At 48.5% G+C, this 16,343-nt stretch overlaps 7 protein-coding genes across 7 annotated transcripts; 1 reads left to right on the forward strand and 6 right to left on the reverse strand.

The window, feature by feature from the left end:
* Window positions 1-30: 30 nt before the first annotated feature.
* N7518_007119 (uncharacterized protein) lies at window positions 31-282 on the reverse strand (the record flags this gene model as incomplete). Its single annotated transcript, XM_057188046.1, has 1 exon — window positions 31-282. One exon carries the CDS (start codon window positions 280-282, stop codon window positions 31-33), a length of 252 nt encoding a protein of 83 aa, XP_057039749.1.
* Window positions 283-1,032: 750 nt separating this feature from the next.
* On the reverse strand, window positions 1,033-1,566 carry N7518_007120 (uncharacterized protein; the record flags this gene model as incomplete). The annotated part of the gene is made up of 2 exons (XM_057188047.1): window positions 1,033-1,080; window positions 1,150-1,566. 2 exons carry the CDS (start codon window positions 1,564-1,566, stop codon window positions 1,033-1,035), a joined length of 465 nt encoding a protein of 154 aa, XP_057039750.1.
* Window positions 1,567-5,743: 4,177 nt separating this feature from the next.
* Window positions 5,744-7,090, reverse strand: N7518_007121 (uncharacterized protein; the record flags this gene model as incomplete). Its single annotated transcript, XM_057188048.1, has 5 exons — window positions 5,744-6,129; window positions 6,195-6,259; window positions 6,316-6,725; window positions 6,779-6,886; window positions 6,938-7,090. 5 exons carry the CDS (start codon window positions 7,088-7,090, stop codon window positions 5,744-5,746), a joined length of 1,122 nt encoding a protein of 373 aa, XP_057039751.1.
* A 2,019-nt stretch (window positions 7,091-9,109) lies between these two features.
* On the reverse strand, window positions 9,110-9,928 carry N7518_007122 (GLTP domain-containing protein; the record flags this gene model as incomplete). The annotated part of the gene is made up of 4 exons (XM_057188049.1): window positions 9,110-9,407; window positions 9,510-9,628; window positions 9,679-9,737; window positions 9,793-9,928. 4 exons carry the CDS (start codon window positions 9,926-9,928, stop codon window positions 9,110-9,112), a joined length of 612 nt encoding a protein of 203 aa, XP_057039752.1.
* A 350-nt stretch (window positions 9,929-10,278) lies between these two features.
* On the forward strand, window positions 10,279-13,734 carry N7518_007123 (sporulation-specific 71 family protein; the record flags this gene model as incomplete). Its single annotated transcript, XM_057188050.1, has 4 exons — window positions 10,279-10,392; window positions 10,445-11,749; window positions 11,776-13,122; window positions 13,174-13,734. The coding sequence occupies 4 exons, from the start codon at window positions 10,279-10,281 to the stop codon at window positions 13,732-13,734; spliced, it is 3,327 nt and encodes a 1,108-aa protein (XP_057039753.1).
* A 258-nt stretch (window positions 13,735-13,992) lies between these two features.
* Window positions 13,993-14,901, reverse strand: N7518_007124 (putative mitochondrial inner membrane protease subunit Imp2; the record flags this gene model as incomplete). The annotated part of the gene is made up of 2 exons (XM_057188051.1): window positions 13,993-14,362; window positions 14,462-14,901. The coding sequence occupies 2 exons, from the start codon at window positions 14,899-14,901 to the stop codon at window positions 13,993-13,995; spliced, it is 810 nt and encodes a 269-aa protein (XP_057039754.1).
* Window positions 14,902-15,480: 579 nt separating this feature from the next.
* N7518_007125 (macro domain-containing protein) lies at window positions 15,481-16,190 on the reverse strand (the record flags this gene model as incomplete). The annotated part of the gene is made up of 2 exons (XM_057188052.1): window positions 15,481-15,532; window positions 15,583-16,190. The coding sequence occupies 2 exons, from the start codon at window positions 16,188-16,190 to the stop codon at window positions 15,481-15,483; spliced, it is 660 nt and encodes a 219-aa protein (XP_057039755.1).
* Window positions 16,191-16,343: the final 153 nt, after the last annotated feature.

Below are 16,343 nucleotides of genomic sequence, written 5' to 3' on the forward strand. Positions count from 1 at the left end.
ATGTTGCTGCGATTACCGCATAGAAGAGTGCTATTTCCACGACACTTTCAAGTCACCAGGAGCTCGGTTGGTGTTCGTGAGATAATTGCCGCCAACCACCACAAATGCGGTGTCTGGTTTGAATTGATCGATCAGAGCAGCAGCGGGCCCTCCATCGAAAGTGACTGCAGAGAGTTGCCGTTGGAGAAGTTCAGGTACAAGATGCTCAAAGCCCGCCCGGAGACTGCGTCGAATGCGAGGCAGGACCCAATTCTGCAAATCGTAGGTGCAGTTGTGATTCATCTCTAATTGCCGGTGGTGGAGATAAGAATGTTGGTTCAGACCTGAGTTGTTTGGCATTCAAGGTCGTTCCATATCGTTGGATGATTGTAGCATACTGAAAGTCGGACCACAAGGAAATGCGTTCGATGTCATTTGCGCCATATTTAGGGTTTGTCGTGTTGTGAGAAGGACGGGCTCCCTGAATTGGAATTGCCGGCATTCCCACAGAAAGGTATTGAAGTAGGGATTCGGTTGACATCGGGTAAATCTAATATGCGTAGGTAGGGATACTAGCGAGCCTTGTTCAGATATGGCCAACAGAAGAAACGGGGGGGGAATGAGTTGCTTTAAGAAGACCACTCGTACAGCCCATTGAGGCACCATGTGCAATTATGAAAATAGGCGCCTGGAAAGAGGGGTCGGGCATGCTACTCGGCGCAACTTGATACAAGATGCCACAGGGATGTGAAGGTTTAGATACACCCGAGTTCTAATACCTGATATGCAATAATGTTACAGGTAATCCATAGGACTATTAATATCTCTAAGTATATCTAAGTATATATGTAGTATCCATCTTATACATACAAGTTGGTGCGTGGCGACTAAGATGCCAAATCGAGATTACAGCTGGCCCATGATTATCATGCTTCAGAGGATACTTGACGGTTTTTGATAGTAGTGAAATCAATGATCAGGGCTTGCATTCACGTTGAAACCAGACATGGTGTGCACAAAACAAATGCTCAAAACGAAGCACTGAATACTGGTTTAATAGAATTTCGTATTCGGAGGCAAACCCTGCTTTTGGTCCTCGTGCTAGTAACATGTATCAGTTTCCGCTATAATTATAAAGGGGGCGCGAAGTGGATTGAGGGGAAACCTTACAAGCATTTCTGCAAAGCTAGCAAGCAGCTTAGCTTCATGCTCACACTCTAACTGCCCTTTCTGTCCCATCGAATCTTGTGTCTCGAAGGACATTGCAACATCAAAATCTATCCACACGACCCGCTCCGGTTGAGTAGGTACAATAAGGATGTTTTTTGGATAAACGTCGTAGTGATTGATAAGAGCGCGATGGATTTCCTTCATCCCTTGGGTGGCCAATTTTAGACGCTCTTCGGAATAGTTGACACAGTTCAATTCTTCGGCACCTTCTAGGTACTCGAGTATAATGGCCCTCGGGCGCATTTCATTGGCTAGGAAATGGTCGAGGTGTGGACGAAAGGAGGATGGATCGAGACGATCAATATACCCATAGCAACGTGGGACGAGCCCGCTCTCGCATACATCGAATTTTAGCATGTTGTTGTAGGCGTTATATTCACAACGGAAACGATTCAAATCCCTGCCGTTCTCTGCAAATCCTGGATCTCCATTGTCATGAAACTGCGACCGGTATTAGGCTTGAGTCAAGTCCTAGCGAGAGACAATCTTATAACCCATCAGTTTCATTACACAGTGGTTGCTGCCAAGATCGATCTCAAAAATCGAAGAAGAGTCTGAATGTCTGATGTCTCTTTTGATTGATATCGAATCAATATCTGAGTCAAGAAGCGGCAAATACATTGTTGCTGATCACATAAGGATGTGATAGCATGTGATCGTATGTTGGATAAATCGGCGAGCCAGTTACAGTGCAATAAAACAGTACCTGATTTACCCCCTTGATTGGCCTGGGTTCAAGATGACTAAGCGAATAGCCACTCCTGGGCTAACTACCCTGGAAAATGCAACTTACTAGGTACATACCAGGGACCTACAACCCAATGCCTGTACATCTATGTACGATGTACCATACACTCGCACATTGTATCTGTGATAACGATACACAACGCAAATGGGCGCCACGTATGATATAGATCGATGCGATCCAATTTCCCACCTATTCTAGGAGAGAGGCTCAACGCACGGATCTTTGGCTAGGTGAATTTTGGGCAGGAGTTTGAAGCGCCAGAAAAACGGAGCATGAAAGCCCTCATATGTTGCGTAAAAATAGAAGTGAACCACCAATAGCGTTGTCTATCAAGCCGCCCGTCCTAGCAAGCTGTAACGTAATCCTCCGTGACCGAACCGCCCAACTTTTCTCGCCCGATTTAATAATATATTCTAACTAACTAACTAGCGTCCGCGGGTAACTAGCGAACCCTCTACTCTGTACGTAAAATCATAAATGTGGGGCAGAATTCAAGCATGTTGTTCTAACAGAGACGCCTCAGCTCACCCATTATTGCGGACCTTGAGCCCTTGTAGTGTTTCTAAATAGAGGATTTTGTAGGATATGCAAAGATATATGGTAAATACCTAGAGATTTGTCTTTTGTAGGTATCACTGTTCGGTCTTTATGAAGCTTTTCGGGGTTGATCCTTGACGTGAAGGTATATATATTGTCAAGAATGGGATATGGCCCTTCTAGGCCCTAAACAAGAACCTTGGTTTTTGTTATGGTCTAGTGGTAAATTACGCTGTACGAAATTCGACATATATTATTCCATTAATAGCCCTTTAACTCCGGGGTGATTGACGTCATGGCGTGCATTTCTTCCAATTAGTCACATCACACAACGCATGAAGGAAAAGAGCAAAAAGAGCAAAAAAGAAATCTCAGGTTTGGTTTTAGGAATAGCCGAACGCGGGGGTCGAACCCGCAGCCTTAAGATTAAGAGTCTTACGCTCTACCGATTGAGCTAGCCCGGCCGGGCTGTTGTAGAGAGCAGCGAAAAAGTGCTTGATGAACGGAAACAAGATATTTGGTAGAATATAGACATGCAGGTGGCGGTCTTAGCGCATCCTGCAGCCCGTTGAGAAGCATAACTGTATATGACACTGTCATATAGGGTTGTATAACTACTTGAATGCTATTTTAATTTAATTATACTGTACCTGGTGTTGGTACATTTAATGGCAACGCAAACCTCTTCAATAATCTCTTGTCAGAAAATCATCCGACATATATTATTTCCCTCCCCACACTATCATTCCGGACTCTCTCCTTCCCTTCCTTTCTCTCAACTCTCCTTTCTTTCATCAACCTCCATCTCCGTTGATGAGGACCACGGAAAACCCTATTTAAGTGCCTTCATGGCACGGTGGTTGGAAACCTGGACTTACACCGAGGAAGCACATCTGAATGTAAGTGTTTCTTGGGGTTTTCAGTCGGATCAATACATAGCTACCGGTCATATTGAGCTAATGATTCTTAGACATGACCGTCAACTCTGATCATTCGGAGACGAGACTGCTGGGATTCAGCTAAGGTCCCCAACGATAGCACCGACTGGACCTGGCGAGCGCACTTCACTTCTCTCTCACTTTAATTTTCACCTACTCTTCTGCTCTGAAAAAGAATCCACTTTTTCGTCGTGGCACACTAAATGATACCCGAAACCCTTTGTCGAAGCTTGAGGATGATCGGCGTCGAGAAAGTCGCATGGTCCGCAATATACCTGGCACAGTACACCTCGCATACCTAGAAGTTTCCTAGGATCGGGAGGATATACGAAAGGGGGAGGCCGAAAGCTTGCGAAGACTTGATGAACACAAAGCCTACATACAACTTCACGCTGGCAACCCAAGTTCGCATACCAGGATTGTGCCATATTGTATATATTGCAATGCTCAAATCTGGTTCGTGGGTCATATCAATGGATTGTACGTACAAGACAAACCGGTACGGTCTTCCGTTACTCGCCATTGTTGGCTTTGCAGCCACAGGATCGACTTTCCATATTGGCTTCGCCTTCATGAAGAACGAGAAGCAGGACACATACGAACTCATCCTTGACTGTCTCGCCGAAGCGTACGAATCGCTTGGTCTAGAATACCCCCGTACGATTCTCACAAACAAAGAAGAGGTGTTGATGAAAGCTATTGAGGCTATATTTCCTGACACGAAGAACATGATTTGTATCTGGCATATCAACATATGTCTCTTGTCCTATTTATATCAACAAGACAAAAGACCCCGATGCCCATTGCATTTCGCTGGCTCCCTATTCCAGCGATAACATCCAACGGCAAGCTAGAATGACCACCGAGCATTCTTTCAAAGTTTCGAGAGCAAAGATCCAAAATACATAGCCGCTGTGCTAAAGACATGAACTATATCATATAGATGAGGTTCACTCGAGAGATCTTCACGGTTACGGCCGATGATCCGATCAATCGGCCACTACCTTCATATGAGTTACTGTTGGATGACCGCATGAACCAAATCCCGTTTGTACCTACTAGAGAGATAGCTCTCGCCCTTTTCTCCCTATCTATCAGCACACATCCGAATCAGATCGCAGACTATTTTCTTCATTATATACACTGTAGTTTGATTCCAATTAGGTACTCAATCTAATGTGGCATTTGACTCATACCGCTAGAATCCAAGCAGCCGGTGAGGATGAAGAGGGTTAATCAACAGAGCTATCAGACACTCCGAATGTTCTTTGAGTGATGGCATTGCTGCAGCTTTATCCCATGCCCATGATCCTGAGAATCATAAGAAGACATGAATCAAGTTGAATTTCATTTCCTTGAGGCAAAGAGGCAAACAGACTCAAACGGCTCTCCCAACACGACACTTGTGCGCGCCTCGAGTTTGATCCCGAATTTTCAACCCGGGGAATCATCTGATAATGAAGCGGGGACCGTGTCGGCCTGACCCGAAGACGGCTTATCCACTAAAGACGGCGAGAATATTGCTGCTACAAGCATGAAGAAACCGAGCGATATCGGAGACAAAGACTAGAACTAAAAACTGACCCTGCAACTGGAACGTGCCTACAACTAACTACATGTAGCTAGTAGTTGTTGATTATTGCCATATTCATTAGGTGTTAACGACGCTAATAAGGGTCCAGGTTAGGGCACGGATGAATTAGCTCAGCTCCAGCAACTTCCTACAATATCATACCTAGGCCCACGAAGCCCCTGGGAGCTCACACAATGCCGTGCAATATCGGTATAAGCCTCGAACAACATATAATGGTTGAAATAGTGTCGAATTAGAGACCGTGCTGCGCTTAGCCAAATAATCTAAAAGAAACGAGATATATGTCAAAGATGATGTGATTACCGCCGTTACCGATGACAGTTTCCGTCTGCGCAAAGAGGATACACAGAACAACACTCAGGCTAGAGAACGTCATCCGGCATAGCTAGCTCGTTTCAACTGCTATCGGAGCATGCGCCACTAGCAAGACAGAGTGGGACTGTTACTACAAGCGGGATAGCGTATGCCGGCCTTTCGCCGGCTTTGATCCATACTATGTACTTAATGCTAAGCGTAATGATAACTGACAAAAGCACGTGGATCCCGGTGTGTGAGAATAAAATCTGGGGGCCGGTCGGGGCGGGGCAGTGTACAATACGTTATTATCGTGTACTCCGTACAAGCCGTTGTTCTAAACAAAGAGCAAAAGGCAAAGAGCAAAAAAGGAAACATTAAAGTTTAGATATATTATAGCCTATCTAACTCCGGCACAGCCAGTCATGACTGATCCTCCGAAACATAAAACGTTTTTTGGACATTCACCCCCTGAAAGAAGGTACCGTTTTTCGGATTCAGGTCTTCCTGGCTACTCGTCCGGCTAGTGGCGGACCCATTCGAGGTGTGAATCGTCGTTACCACGGCATGTTGGTCTGGCCGGTCTAGGTCTGGCCGCCAGTATTGCGGGCCCGACAGGGTGGAGCGGCCTCCGTTGATGCTGGAGAGGGGTATGCTGCCGCCGGTGCGCTTGGTTTTGCTCTTGCTTCCTCCTGCCGAGCTGGGATCGCGAAACCAGCGGAATAAGGGTCGGAGGGTTACTAGACTGCCTGCGGCGATTCCGAGGCCGGCTTCGACGTTGGACCAGATCGAGATGTTGGTGGTTGCGTCTGGGGTTGTGGTGTTAGTTGTTGATCATTTCACTTATCGAGTGTGTATAAGAATAGAAACTCACATAGGAAGTCGACATCCTTGTAGTCGTGCAAGAAAGGAATGCGAATGATGACTGCTGCGCTCGCGCTAAATCAATAGGTCAGTACTAAGTCTCATTTTAGGGTTTCCAAGGGTAGACATACATGCATCCCATTCCCAGAATACCCGCCAAGGCAGACTTGGTCCTTATGTTCATCTGCAGGTTCCACACCAGGGCAATCGGCAAAAGACCCAGGGTCAGATCACATATTGTAGCAGTGATACTGTAGACATAGGCCATGGCGATGATATGGTCCAGCTCCATGCAGGTGCCATGAACATTGGCATGAGGGTTCGAGTAAAGGCGAACTCGTTGCCAGAAGAACTCAACCGGTTGGCATTGCAGCGTCAACATGAACCAGAAGATCAGACCAATCGTACAAGTGACGGCAATGACAGCCCATAACACGAGTTTGTGGGGATTAGAGACTGTCAAGCGGAGGAGCGCGAATGCGATGGAGATCTTGGCTAGTGAACAGGTCCACACATAGCTGGTTTGACCGAGCCACCACCACTTTGGGAAGGTTTAGCATGTGATTTTCATCTTGGAATTGAAGGTGGACATACAAACATTGCGGTTTCCATCGTACCCTTCTTCACGAGATCATCGGATCTTTGGCCCATTCCATATAATGCGCCAGTGATACCGCATAGAGCGAACAGGATGTTCAACAGCTGCAATTCGATCAGTCCGGTTTCAATTGCACATGAAACTATCATACATACCATGGCGCATACCATAAAGGTATCATCCCAGCCAAAGGCCTTGACAAGGCGAATGCGCACGAAGCATCGTAGAACCACGGCAATGAATGAAATTCCAAGAAAGACAGTAGTAACGATAAAAATTGACTCGCTGCGGCCTTCGAGGGGCAACATCTTGACCGGGAGAATGAATGTATGGTCACCAATTCATGGCCCGTATAGTTTCCCTACCAAGTATGCAAGGATATCCGAAGGAGCAACAAGAATACGATATATTAGCGAGAGGAAATTACTACCCTAAGGGAAAACCCGCTACGATGCAGATCAAGCCTTACGATCACGAGCATCAGTGGCGAGAACGGGCTACAACATGAGAGGGGGCCATGATACTATCCTAGTTGTTTCGATTTTTCTAAAAAAAAGAAAAGAAAAGGCGAAAAGGGTAAATTAGGTAATTAGGCAAAAAGAAAGTCGTCCCGTTTAAAAGCCTCCACGGAGTCAATATCCCTGGCCAACGGTAATATGCACGTTGGTTAAGATGGGGTTAGACAGCTGAGAACCTTGGGACCGTGAAGGTTTCACGTGTGGGGGAAGCAGGTCGAGAACTCAAAATCAAATCAAAACGGCAATCCCTTCCAATAACACCTCCAACAACCAAAGGTTCTTCATGCAAAGACGGAATCTAGCCTTCAAAGAGAAGGCGCACCGAACTTGTGGAAGCCGGGCGACTGTTCTGAATACGACGTCGGGAAGCCAAAAAACTATGATACCAGCCCATGGACTCCACTGATGTCCGCCAATCACCCATGACCAGCGGAGTCGCTAGAAAAGATCACAGTCCGTGATCCTGTGTACTCCGTACATACCGCGATGCTACCGTGATGCTAGTGTCGGACCATTCTACAACGGGAAGCCCTAACCAAAGTTGCCATCCGTCGTCAGGGGGGAGCACTCCCGCCTATCCTCAACCCAGTGGCAATCCTAGGGTATGGTACGGAATAGACGATCCTTGTCTAGGGTTTGTGACATGCATTGCCAAGGAAACTACTGATTTTTGACGATATTCCCGCACTTGCCCGAGATCTCGAAGCAGATGGACTGATGGACATTGTCATGAACTGATCTGGAGTTTCGATATCGAGATCTGATTGATACGCAAACCGTCTCCTCTTAAGGGGGAGACCTTTAGATGGTCCAGTCACCAGTGTGAGGCGAAACATTCGATCAGCGGGGACCTCGGTAGACGTGGTACGATCTGCAGTATATTGTGTCGGAAATTACCTGACACTAACCTCTGATCCACAACATCCCGGCAATCTTGCTGTCCCTGGACCATTCTCTGACTATGTTGTACCTATATGTCAAGCTACTATTGTATCAGTATGAGCACTACAATACTATTGTATATCTAGCCTATACAGACACCTATCCCACTTATCCTGGTCTTATTGTGACAATATATGATCACCCCGGGATTTACTTATACTCCTAGATCACAATCAAATATGGGTCTTAGCGAACCCGACTCTCAGGCCACCCTTACCATCGGTAAAGAATATCCTTGGCGCACGGGGTCTTCTGGATCAGGCCCTCTAGACTAAGTGCCGAGAGGCTATTCTCTCTAACTTTGGATCGCAGTATGGAGTACGGTAGAAGATGGAACCCTTTCTATTTTGGTAAGGATATGACAGATCAAAGTTAAAATGGCAGATATATAACCGAGTTATCTCCCCCTGACCTCGGCATTTCGGGGAGCACTTACCTGTGGGGCTGAGATAGAGGCTGATCTACCTACTCAAGTGTACGGAGTACTCCGTACCAAGTCAACGGGTCGTGATGCGGCCCTTGCTCGTCGCATATGGAACGAGAGCGAGCAAGCGAACCGAATGCGCGGTATTGGTAGCAGAACTTCAGGCTTACCATGACGTACGCTGCGAGTTGTCTTGCCGTGTCCTATTATAGACCGACTGATCTACTTCTTACAAGGGTCCCGTTCACAAGCTTACGATTTATAAGCGTGACGCTCAGATCTCTACCCCATACGCCATGCTCTACCCAGGTAGGTTTTGACCAAAACAGTGAATTCGCTACATAATACAAACTCGCATGCTGGAATGAACCCAAATCGAATATTTACATATTAAGTTGCACAGTGCACATGTTTAATCCAGTGGTAAGGCCTCCAGGGCAAACTTACTTCCACTGAGCAGGCTTGGTAGCCTGGAAAGCCTTGAGGATGGCGATCACCTTCTCCAAAGCAGCGACCTCCTTGGCCATCGCCACAGCGACCTTTTCCTGATCCTCACCCAGCTTCGCGTAGAAGTCCTTACGGTATGGTGTGGCAGACATGGCCGCGCTGAAGATGGGCTTGACGAAGAAGGAGTGGTAGGGCTTGAGGGTGTTGCCGTAGGCACCGCGGAAGGAGTCTGAGAGTTCCGCGGAGGAGTTGTCGATGTTGTTACGGAGGGCTTGGACGGTGAAGTCGAGGCCTCTGTGAGAAGAACAATGATTAGTCAATGGTTCATGCAGATTGTGCAAATCGAAGAGATGCCATTGCAATTGGCCCCTTCACGATCGAGACATGTGAACATACCGGACCAGCCAGACCAGACCTTCGGTGGCGACGTGCTTGCCGGTCTTCAATTCGTTCAGGACAAGGGCCTGCAGGGTCTCGGACTCTGCAGGAGCGGCCTCTTGGCGCTCACGGACTTTCTGGTGGTGTTTTAGAATGGGTTGACACCGGCGGTATAATGTGGACGAACCTTGATGTTGCCGAGCAGGTCATTCTTGACCGGGGTGAAAGCGGCAGAGCCAAGCACATCTAAATGTTCTATGCATTAGTTTGAGGCAGGTCTATGCAAGGGAACAATACGCACCGAAGAGAGTCACCAGTGACTCGGCGGCCTCGAGGAACTCGGTGGTCGAGATGCCATCGTCCGCACCAATAGGGACATCAGCGAAGGACTTGTTGATGGTATCAAACCATGTTCCGTCAGCGGGGATAGCAGCCATTTTGCAGAATAATTCAAGTAGAAGATAGATAGTGAGAGAAAGAGAAACCTTGGAAGGAGCTTAATCAGGGGACTCTTGGATATTATCGACTTCACCGCTGCTGCCACGCAAGCCAATGGCGGGGCACGGGGGATGTGGAGACCACGGGAGGATGCAAACAGAGTAAACAAGACCAACACGGTGAAGTGTCAACAACTTGTTTGCATCGTTTGCAGCGTTTGACCTGGCAGCGACGTCATCGGACCATATCACATGGCGATCGAAAGTTCTGTGCCTGGGCCATCTGCTTGCTCCTGCATATGTCTGGTGCATGCCATTTGGTCTACCAGGGTGCTGCATAATAGATTGACATGAGCTCTCCACCAGACGGGGCCAATGGCTCACGACCAGAACCCGACTCCCGCCCGTCATACCATGAAGATTATCATGGCTTGCGGACTGGCTCATACACAGACCAGCAATTGGTATGTCACCATCCTTTGAGTTGGGTTGCAGAACTGATCTATTTTTTGACAGCGTCATGCTTCTGCCAAACATCTGCACATGACGAACCGGAGATTTTTCGTCGGTCCAATTCCAGAAGGCTGGCTGCACGGTCATCGCAAGTCTTGGTATAGGTCTCGACTGAAAGTCAGAAACTATACATCGCATGCCGTCACGTTCTCTGCAAGCCCTATTGCGGCCCATTACGAGGAGCATAACGATAGGCCCACCCCAGCGTCACCCGACTTGGATGAGCAGGTCGCCTTGGCGCTTACCAACACAAGCACGGATGATGCTGCTGCGGAGCGATGTGATGATATTGAAGGAGAAACACAAGAGGAAGGATCTGCAGCAGATCCTGTGGGGGAACTGAGGACCCTAACCCACCCTGTAGCTGAGGCCAGCGGTGACGACCTCTTACCGACAGAGGACACCTTACCGGCAGACGACACAGAGACTAGAGAACATAGCGTGGAAGATGACAGAGCAAACACCGGGAATAGCGGAGGAGACAGCGGCGAAGATACAGACAGCACCCCCAAAGCCAGACCAAGGGGGCAATACGACATAGACAGCAATGATGTTGCTTCATCTTCGTTTGTCACCGCCAGGGAAGAGGCCCCCAGCTCTGATACCAGTCGATCAATACCCACCGTACGATCTAGCAGTCTGGAACCGCCTGAGCTGCGACCAAAGTCCCCGGGCTCACATCATACAAATTTGGCCGGTCATTCTTCTCCCAACCCTCTAACCACCAATACATCCATAGTTCCAAGCGAGGCCGATTCGACAACTCAGTTGATTCAAAGCAAGGACACGGACAAGGGGAAGCATAAAAGCAAGTTATCTGGCGTATCTCGTGCATCGCTTCAACGCCACGACCCACAAGATGAAGATGATACTGGCGAAGATGCGCAAATCCAACGGAGACTCCCTGCGAAGGTGGCAAAATACAACCTGGGTGACAACATCAGACATAAGGAGCAAAAGATGCGCCACAAGATTGCAAAGACCCAAGGTACTATGTCTGCCAAGCGACCGCACCGCCGGAAAGTGCAGGACGGAGAGATTGTCAAAGCAGAAAAAATGCTGGTCTGCGTGGAGGAGACTCTGCAGGACAGACTTCCCGCCGATTATACCGAGAATGACAGTCTGCGCATGGAAACGCGGACCGTGGACAAATGGCGAGAGTTCCTCGTCGTATGCCGCAAAAGCTCTATAGAGCATGCGCCATTTGCCATTCAGATGTACCGCACTCGCGTGATTCCTGATGTGCAACGTGCGAACAGCAAAACGCCTCCTTATTACGAAGTAAAGCTCAACCACAAAGATACCCATGTTAACTTCTATTCCCCCTCGACAAGACCATCGTTATTTGGCGTCCCCGCAAGCATGGAACCAAAATATTTATCCTTCGGCCAAAGTCCTCGGCGCACTCTGCGGAATGGTACACTTTCATCCGCCAGGTGCTTGGATGGCGGCGTCCCACCTCCCTCCCTATTCACGTCCCTGATCTGGGGGTTTCCCTCATCTTTCAAAATCCTTTCGATCAGATAGAGGAAGGGCTGAAAGCAGATGATTCTGATACCGAGCACAATCCAACTGTGAACCGGCCAGCCGTCGATGACAAGTTTGCTGCCGCTACCATCATCCGAGGATGCATGGATATGCTCGAAGGCCGTGCCGAGTGGGCCGAGGTCTTGAAAGCTTGGTCCAAGACCGAGAAGATGGGACTTGCTTGGAAGCGGTACGACCGACTCGAGTGGGTATTTGGAGTCAACGAGGAAAAGATGTATGGGACTATTGGGATGCAGTCATCCCACGAGCTTGAGTTACGACCAAGACATCATTACTCTACTACAATCAGGCATCCGGATGTACAGGAGGAACCTGCCCCGATCGAAGGATTCCTAGTCCGTCTCACATCCCAGAAGGGTGTGCATCAGCGGATGAACAAGATGTTCTTCAAACGGCTGTACTTCTTTACCCAAGATCATTATTTGTTGTTCTGTCGGCCAGCCAGGGCATTTCCCCCGTCACCGCCGAAATTTGATCCCCCAGAAGAAGGAAATGTACCAACTGCCCGTGAGATATTGGATCAAATGCCGCTCTCTTGGGATATCGACCCTTATCCCCTTGAAAGTAACAAGATTAAATGGCTCTCCAGCGGCAATCGTGAGTTCGTGAAACGACACGATGAAGAGGCCTATGCGAACGTGCAGAGGAATGTACACAATATCAGCCAGGCAGATGGGTATATCGATATGTGTCGGGTGACAGAAGTCCGCAATGTCTATCGTGGCAGCTGCCCTGCTGATCCCAATATCGGGGAAGGACCTGCTGTGGACTTCAATCCCCAAACCAGAGACTCACGACGGGATGATGGAGCAACGCAAGAGTTTGACGATGGTAGGACATTTGAATTGGTTCTAAACAATGGTCTTGTCGTTCGACTGCAGGCGTACGATGGTGCCACACGGGACGAGTGGGTCAAACGAATCGATGCGCTTGTGAAGTATTGGCACATTCGCTGCGCGGACGATGCCACGGAGCTGCAGGCCGTACGTCAGCGCAATCTCAAGCTGTTGGGTATCGACGAAGCTATGGAATCCGTTTTCGGACAGTTCGCGAAGAAGTGGGAGGTGTCGAAAGCCGAGGCATCTCCACACTTGCACAACATGTGCTCGCTGTCTAGTTGTCGGACTATCAAGGTATGTAGCGTAACATCGGAAATACATGCACCCTACTGACAACATCAACAGATGTCCGGCACCCTCTACCGCAAGCCCCGTCGCCACACCACTTTCTACCAATGCGATGTCATCCTCACAGCAGGCAAGCTGTTAATTTTCCGCAGCACACTGCGCCGGCGAAACGGCACCGTGATCCCACACATCCATCAAGAACTTGAAACATCCATCGAGCTGGAAGATTGCTATATTTATTCTGGTCTAATTACCGAAAACGACTTGCTGTATGCCAACCAGACATTCGACAGCAATAACCCTGGTGTGCATGCTCTGCCACGGGTGTATCTCGATTCAGATGTCTTCACAAGTCACGATGAGGATACTGCTATCACCTTCGTGATCTGGCAACCCTTGAGTAAGAGCTACTTCCGAGCCCAGGAAATAGGGGAAGAAGGCAAAGCCAAACGATCCTTGCGTCATGTGTCCACGCTGGGCAAGCATGGCCGCACCATCGTGTTTAAAACACGTAGTCGTGTGGAAAAGGACCGTTGGGTGATGAGTATTTCCTCGGAGATTGACCGTCTCCAGGAAGAGAAACATGAAGATATACGGCTTGTTTCTCTAGATGGCTGATTCATTTCCTCGGTCATCTGCATTTCTTAGCCATTCAGTTCTTGTTATATAGCGCTTCGTCTTCACTTTTTTTTTTCGTTCTCGCAAACTTACTCTTTTCGCACACGCATAGCACAGCATTTTACTCAAAATAGTAATATAATGATATCTACAAGGCTCCCTAATATATGTACAAGTCCCAGTCAAAATCGCTAGGAAATCCAGCACTATCAACAAATACAAAGGCCAAGATATACGCCAAGCCCCATCTATAACAAATCAATTCAAAAAAGGCTGCTCGAGCTGAACAGCATCCTTCCGAACACGATCCCGCACACTCTGTCTATACGCCGCATCATCCGACGCAGACTCCCCCTTCCCCTTATCAGAGTCCCAATCCGTCCAATTCAGCCACCGCATCCGCGGTCCCAGCACCGCAAATACCTGCCCAGTAATCAGACTCAGACTAACAGGTCCGTACGTATTGCTATCCAGCGTCTTCCGCGGATCCTCCGCATCACCCTCCAACCAGACATGGTTCCAGGGGACAATCTGCGTTTTCCGCAGACACGGCTCGCGAGTCGTGATGCGGTCACCGGGTAGACCGACGATGCGCTTGATCGCGATATGAGACGGGTTTGCAGGGGAGCTATGCGTAATATATCAGTATTGGCTGCACTCGACTCGTAAAAGAACAAGATATAAAACCCAAAATCGAAGTAAAAGCAAAGCAAAGCAATCAACCCACCGGAAAGTAACAATCATCCCCCGCTCCAACTTCCGCTCTTTCTTAAACGGCAGTATAGATCCCCACGGCCACATATTGACCATAACCATATCGCTCTTCGTGTGCGTCTGCTCATACTCCTCGTTCAAGTATGGTGTCATTGACGGCCCGCGAACCCACATCACCTGCATTACGTGTTCTGGAATGAAGAGCGCGATCGGGAGCATCGGTACCGCCCAGCTGAGAGTCCTACATGCTCGTCGGACTGGGTATGGGAGGGCGGAGAGGCGTTGGCGGAGGTTCGTGAAGAAATGGGAGATGAAGGGTGTTCGTTTTTTGGAGAGGGATGGGCCCTCGTATGTTATAGTATCTGGGATTTTGGGCTTTGGCTCTTCGTGGACTTGCACTCGGTACCGTGAATTCGGGGTTGGTATTCCTCTTGGCCGGTGTGGTTTTGACATTTTTTGGTGTTGGGCGGAGGGCGAGGGGTTGGGGGGGTTGCGGGGGGATTGGTTTTGTTGGAGATGGGGTGTTCAGTGAGGGTTGTTGTGTTTCATTATGCGGTTTTGGTTATCGAGAGACTTGCAATTGGAATTGGAGTGAAGTCATCTCGAGCTGGAATCGTGATCGAGGCGCGATCAGATAAATGTTTGCATTGTTTGCATTCACCTGTGGACGATCTCAGGAATGAGCTTACACTAAGATACTTGTCTACGTCGAAATAATACAAAGAGGAAAGAAACTGCTTACAGGACTATCTCAACGATAACATCGCACTTACTGATATGACAGCTCTGTAGTATGGGTACGAACTGGTCAATGTCTCATCTTCGCCTTACGTGCTACCAGTATAGAGAAAGAAACACTGGGACTTACGATTCTTCAAGGATGGTTCAAGGGGTATTTAGCAAATCCGCTTCATAGCTATCGTGATATTACGGACTGGCAAAGATTATGTTTCGTTCAGGTCATGTAGTAGCGGTCGTTAATCGTGTCGGGGCATGTACCAAGCAAGGCGAGCAACATTTTAGCATGGCGACTCAAGCGTCGCTGCTCTGAGCCAGGTCCTCCGGCGTGGGAGGTAAATACTCACTATAGTCATCATCAGTATCTGCTCAAAGGTGAGAAATGAATAAACTCACGGAATGAATTCCTCATAGGCAATCACATCCTTCCGCTCAAAGTTGCAGAAGATGACACGCTCCAGCTTTCCAGCATTAGGCCCGACCAGGAATTTCCACACCTCTTTGATGGCATCTTCAGCGGCGTATCGACTGGGATAGCCGTATATTCCGGTGCTGATGGCGGAAAACGCAATACTCTTCATGTCATTTTCGACTGCCAGTTCCAGGCTGCGCCGATAGCAGGATCGAAGGAGCGTGACAGGGTCTTCTTCCTTTCTGTAGATTGGGCCGACTGTATGGATCACACGCTTGCAGGGCAGATCGTAGGCATCGGTGATCTTCGCATCGCCAGTGTCACATCCATCAAGACCGCGGCATTCTTGAAGTAGCTTGGGACCGGCAGCGCGGTGGATTGCACCATCCACACCGCCACCTCCGAGGAGAGACCGATTAGCAGCATTCACAATGCAGTCCACTTGGAGCTTGGTGATGTCATTGCGGATGATAGAGATGGTATTGTTGAGAGACTGGGATGGCGGAAATCTCGAGGACGAAGGAATGAGCTTTTTTGCACGGTACAGAAGTGTCACAGTAGGAATATCAGCCAGAAGTAGGATTGAAGACATGACGTTAAAAAATCTAGTCGCGACTGGACCTGAAAATAAATTGAAGAGGAAGGTGTGTCCTGCTGGAAGCTCAAAGTGGGGATAGGCCAAGCTCCGTGCACGGGCCGCTCGAGGAGGCATGGTCACGCCGTTGTGTTTATATGAGTTGATGAC

The sequence above is a fragment of the Penicillium psychrosexuale genome (assembly GCF_028828465.1).
Source record: "Penicillium psychrosexuale strain IBT 29551 chromosome Unknown utg000004l, whole genome shotgun sequence".
Taxonomy (NCBI): domain Eukaryota; kingdom Fungi; phylum Ascomycota; class Eurotiomycetes; order Eurotiales; family Aspergillaceae; genus Penicillium; species Penicillium psychrosexuale.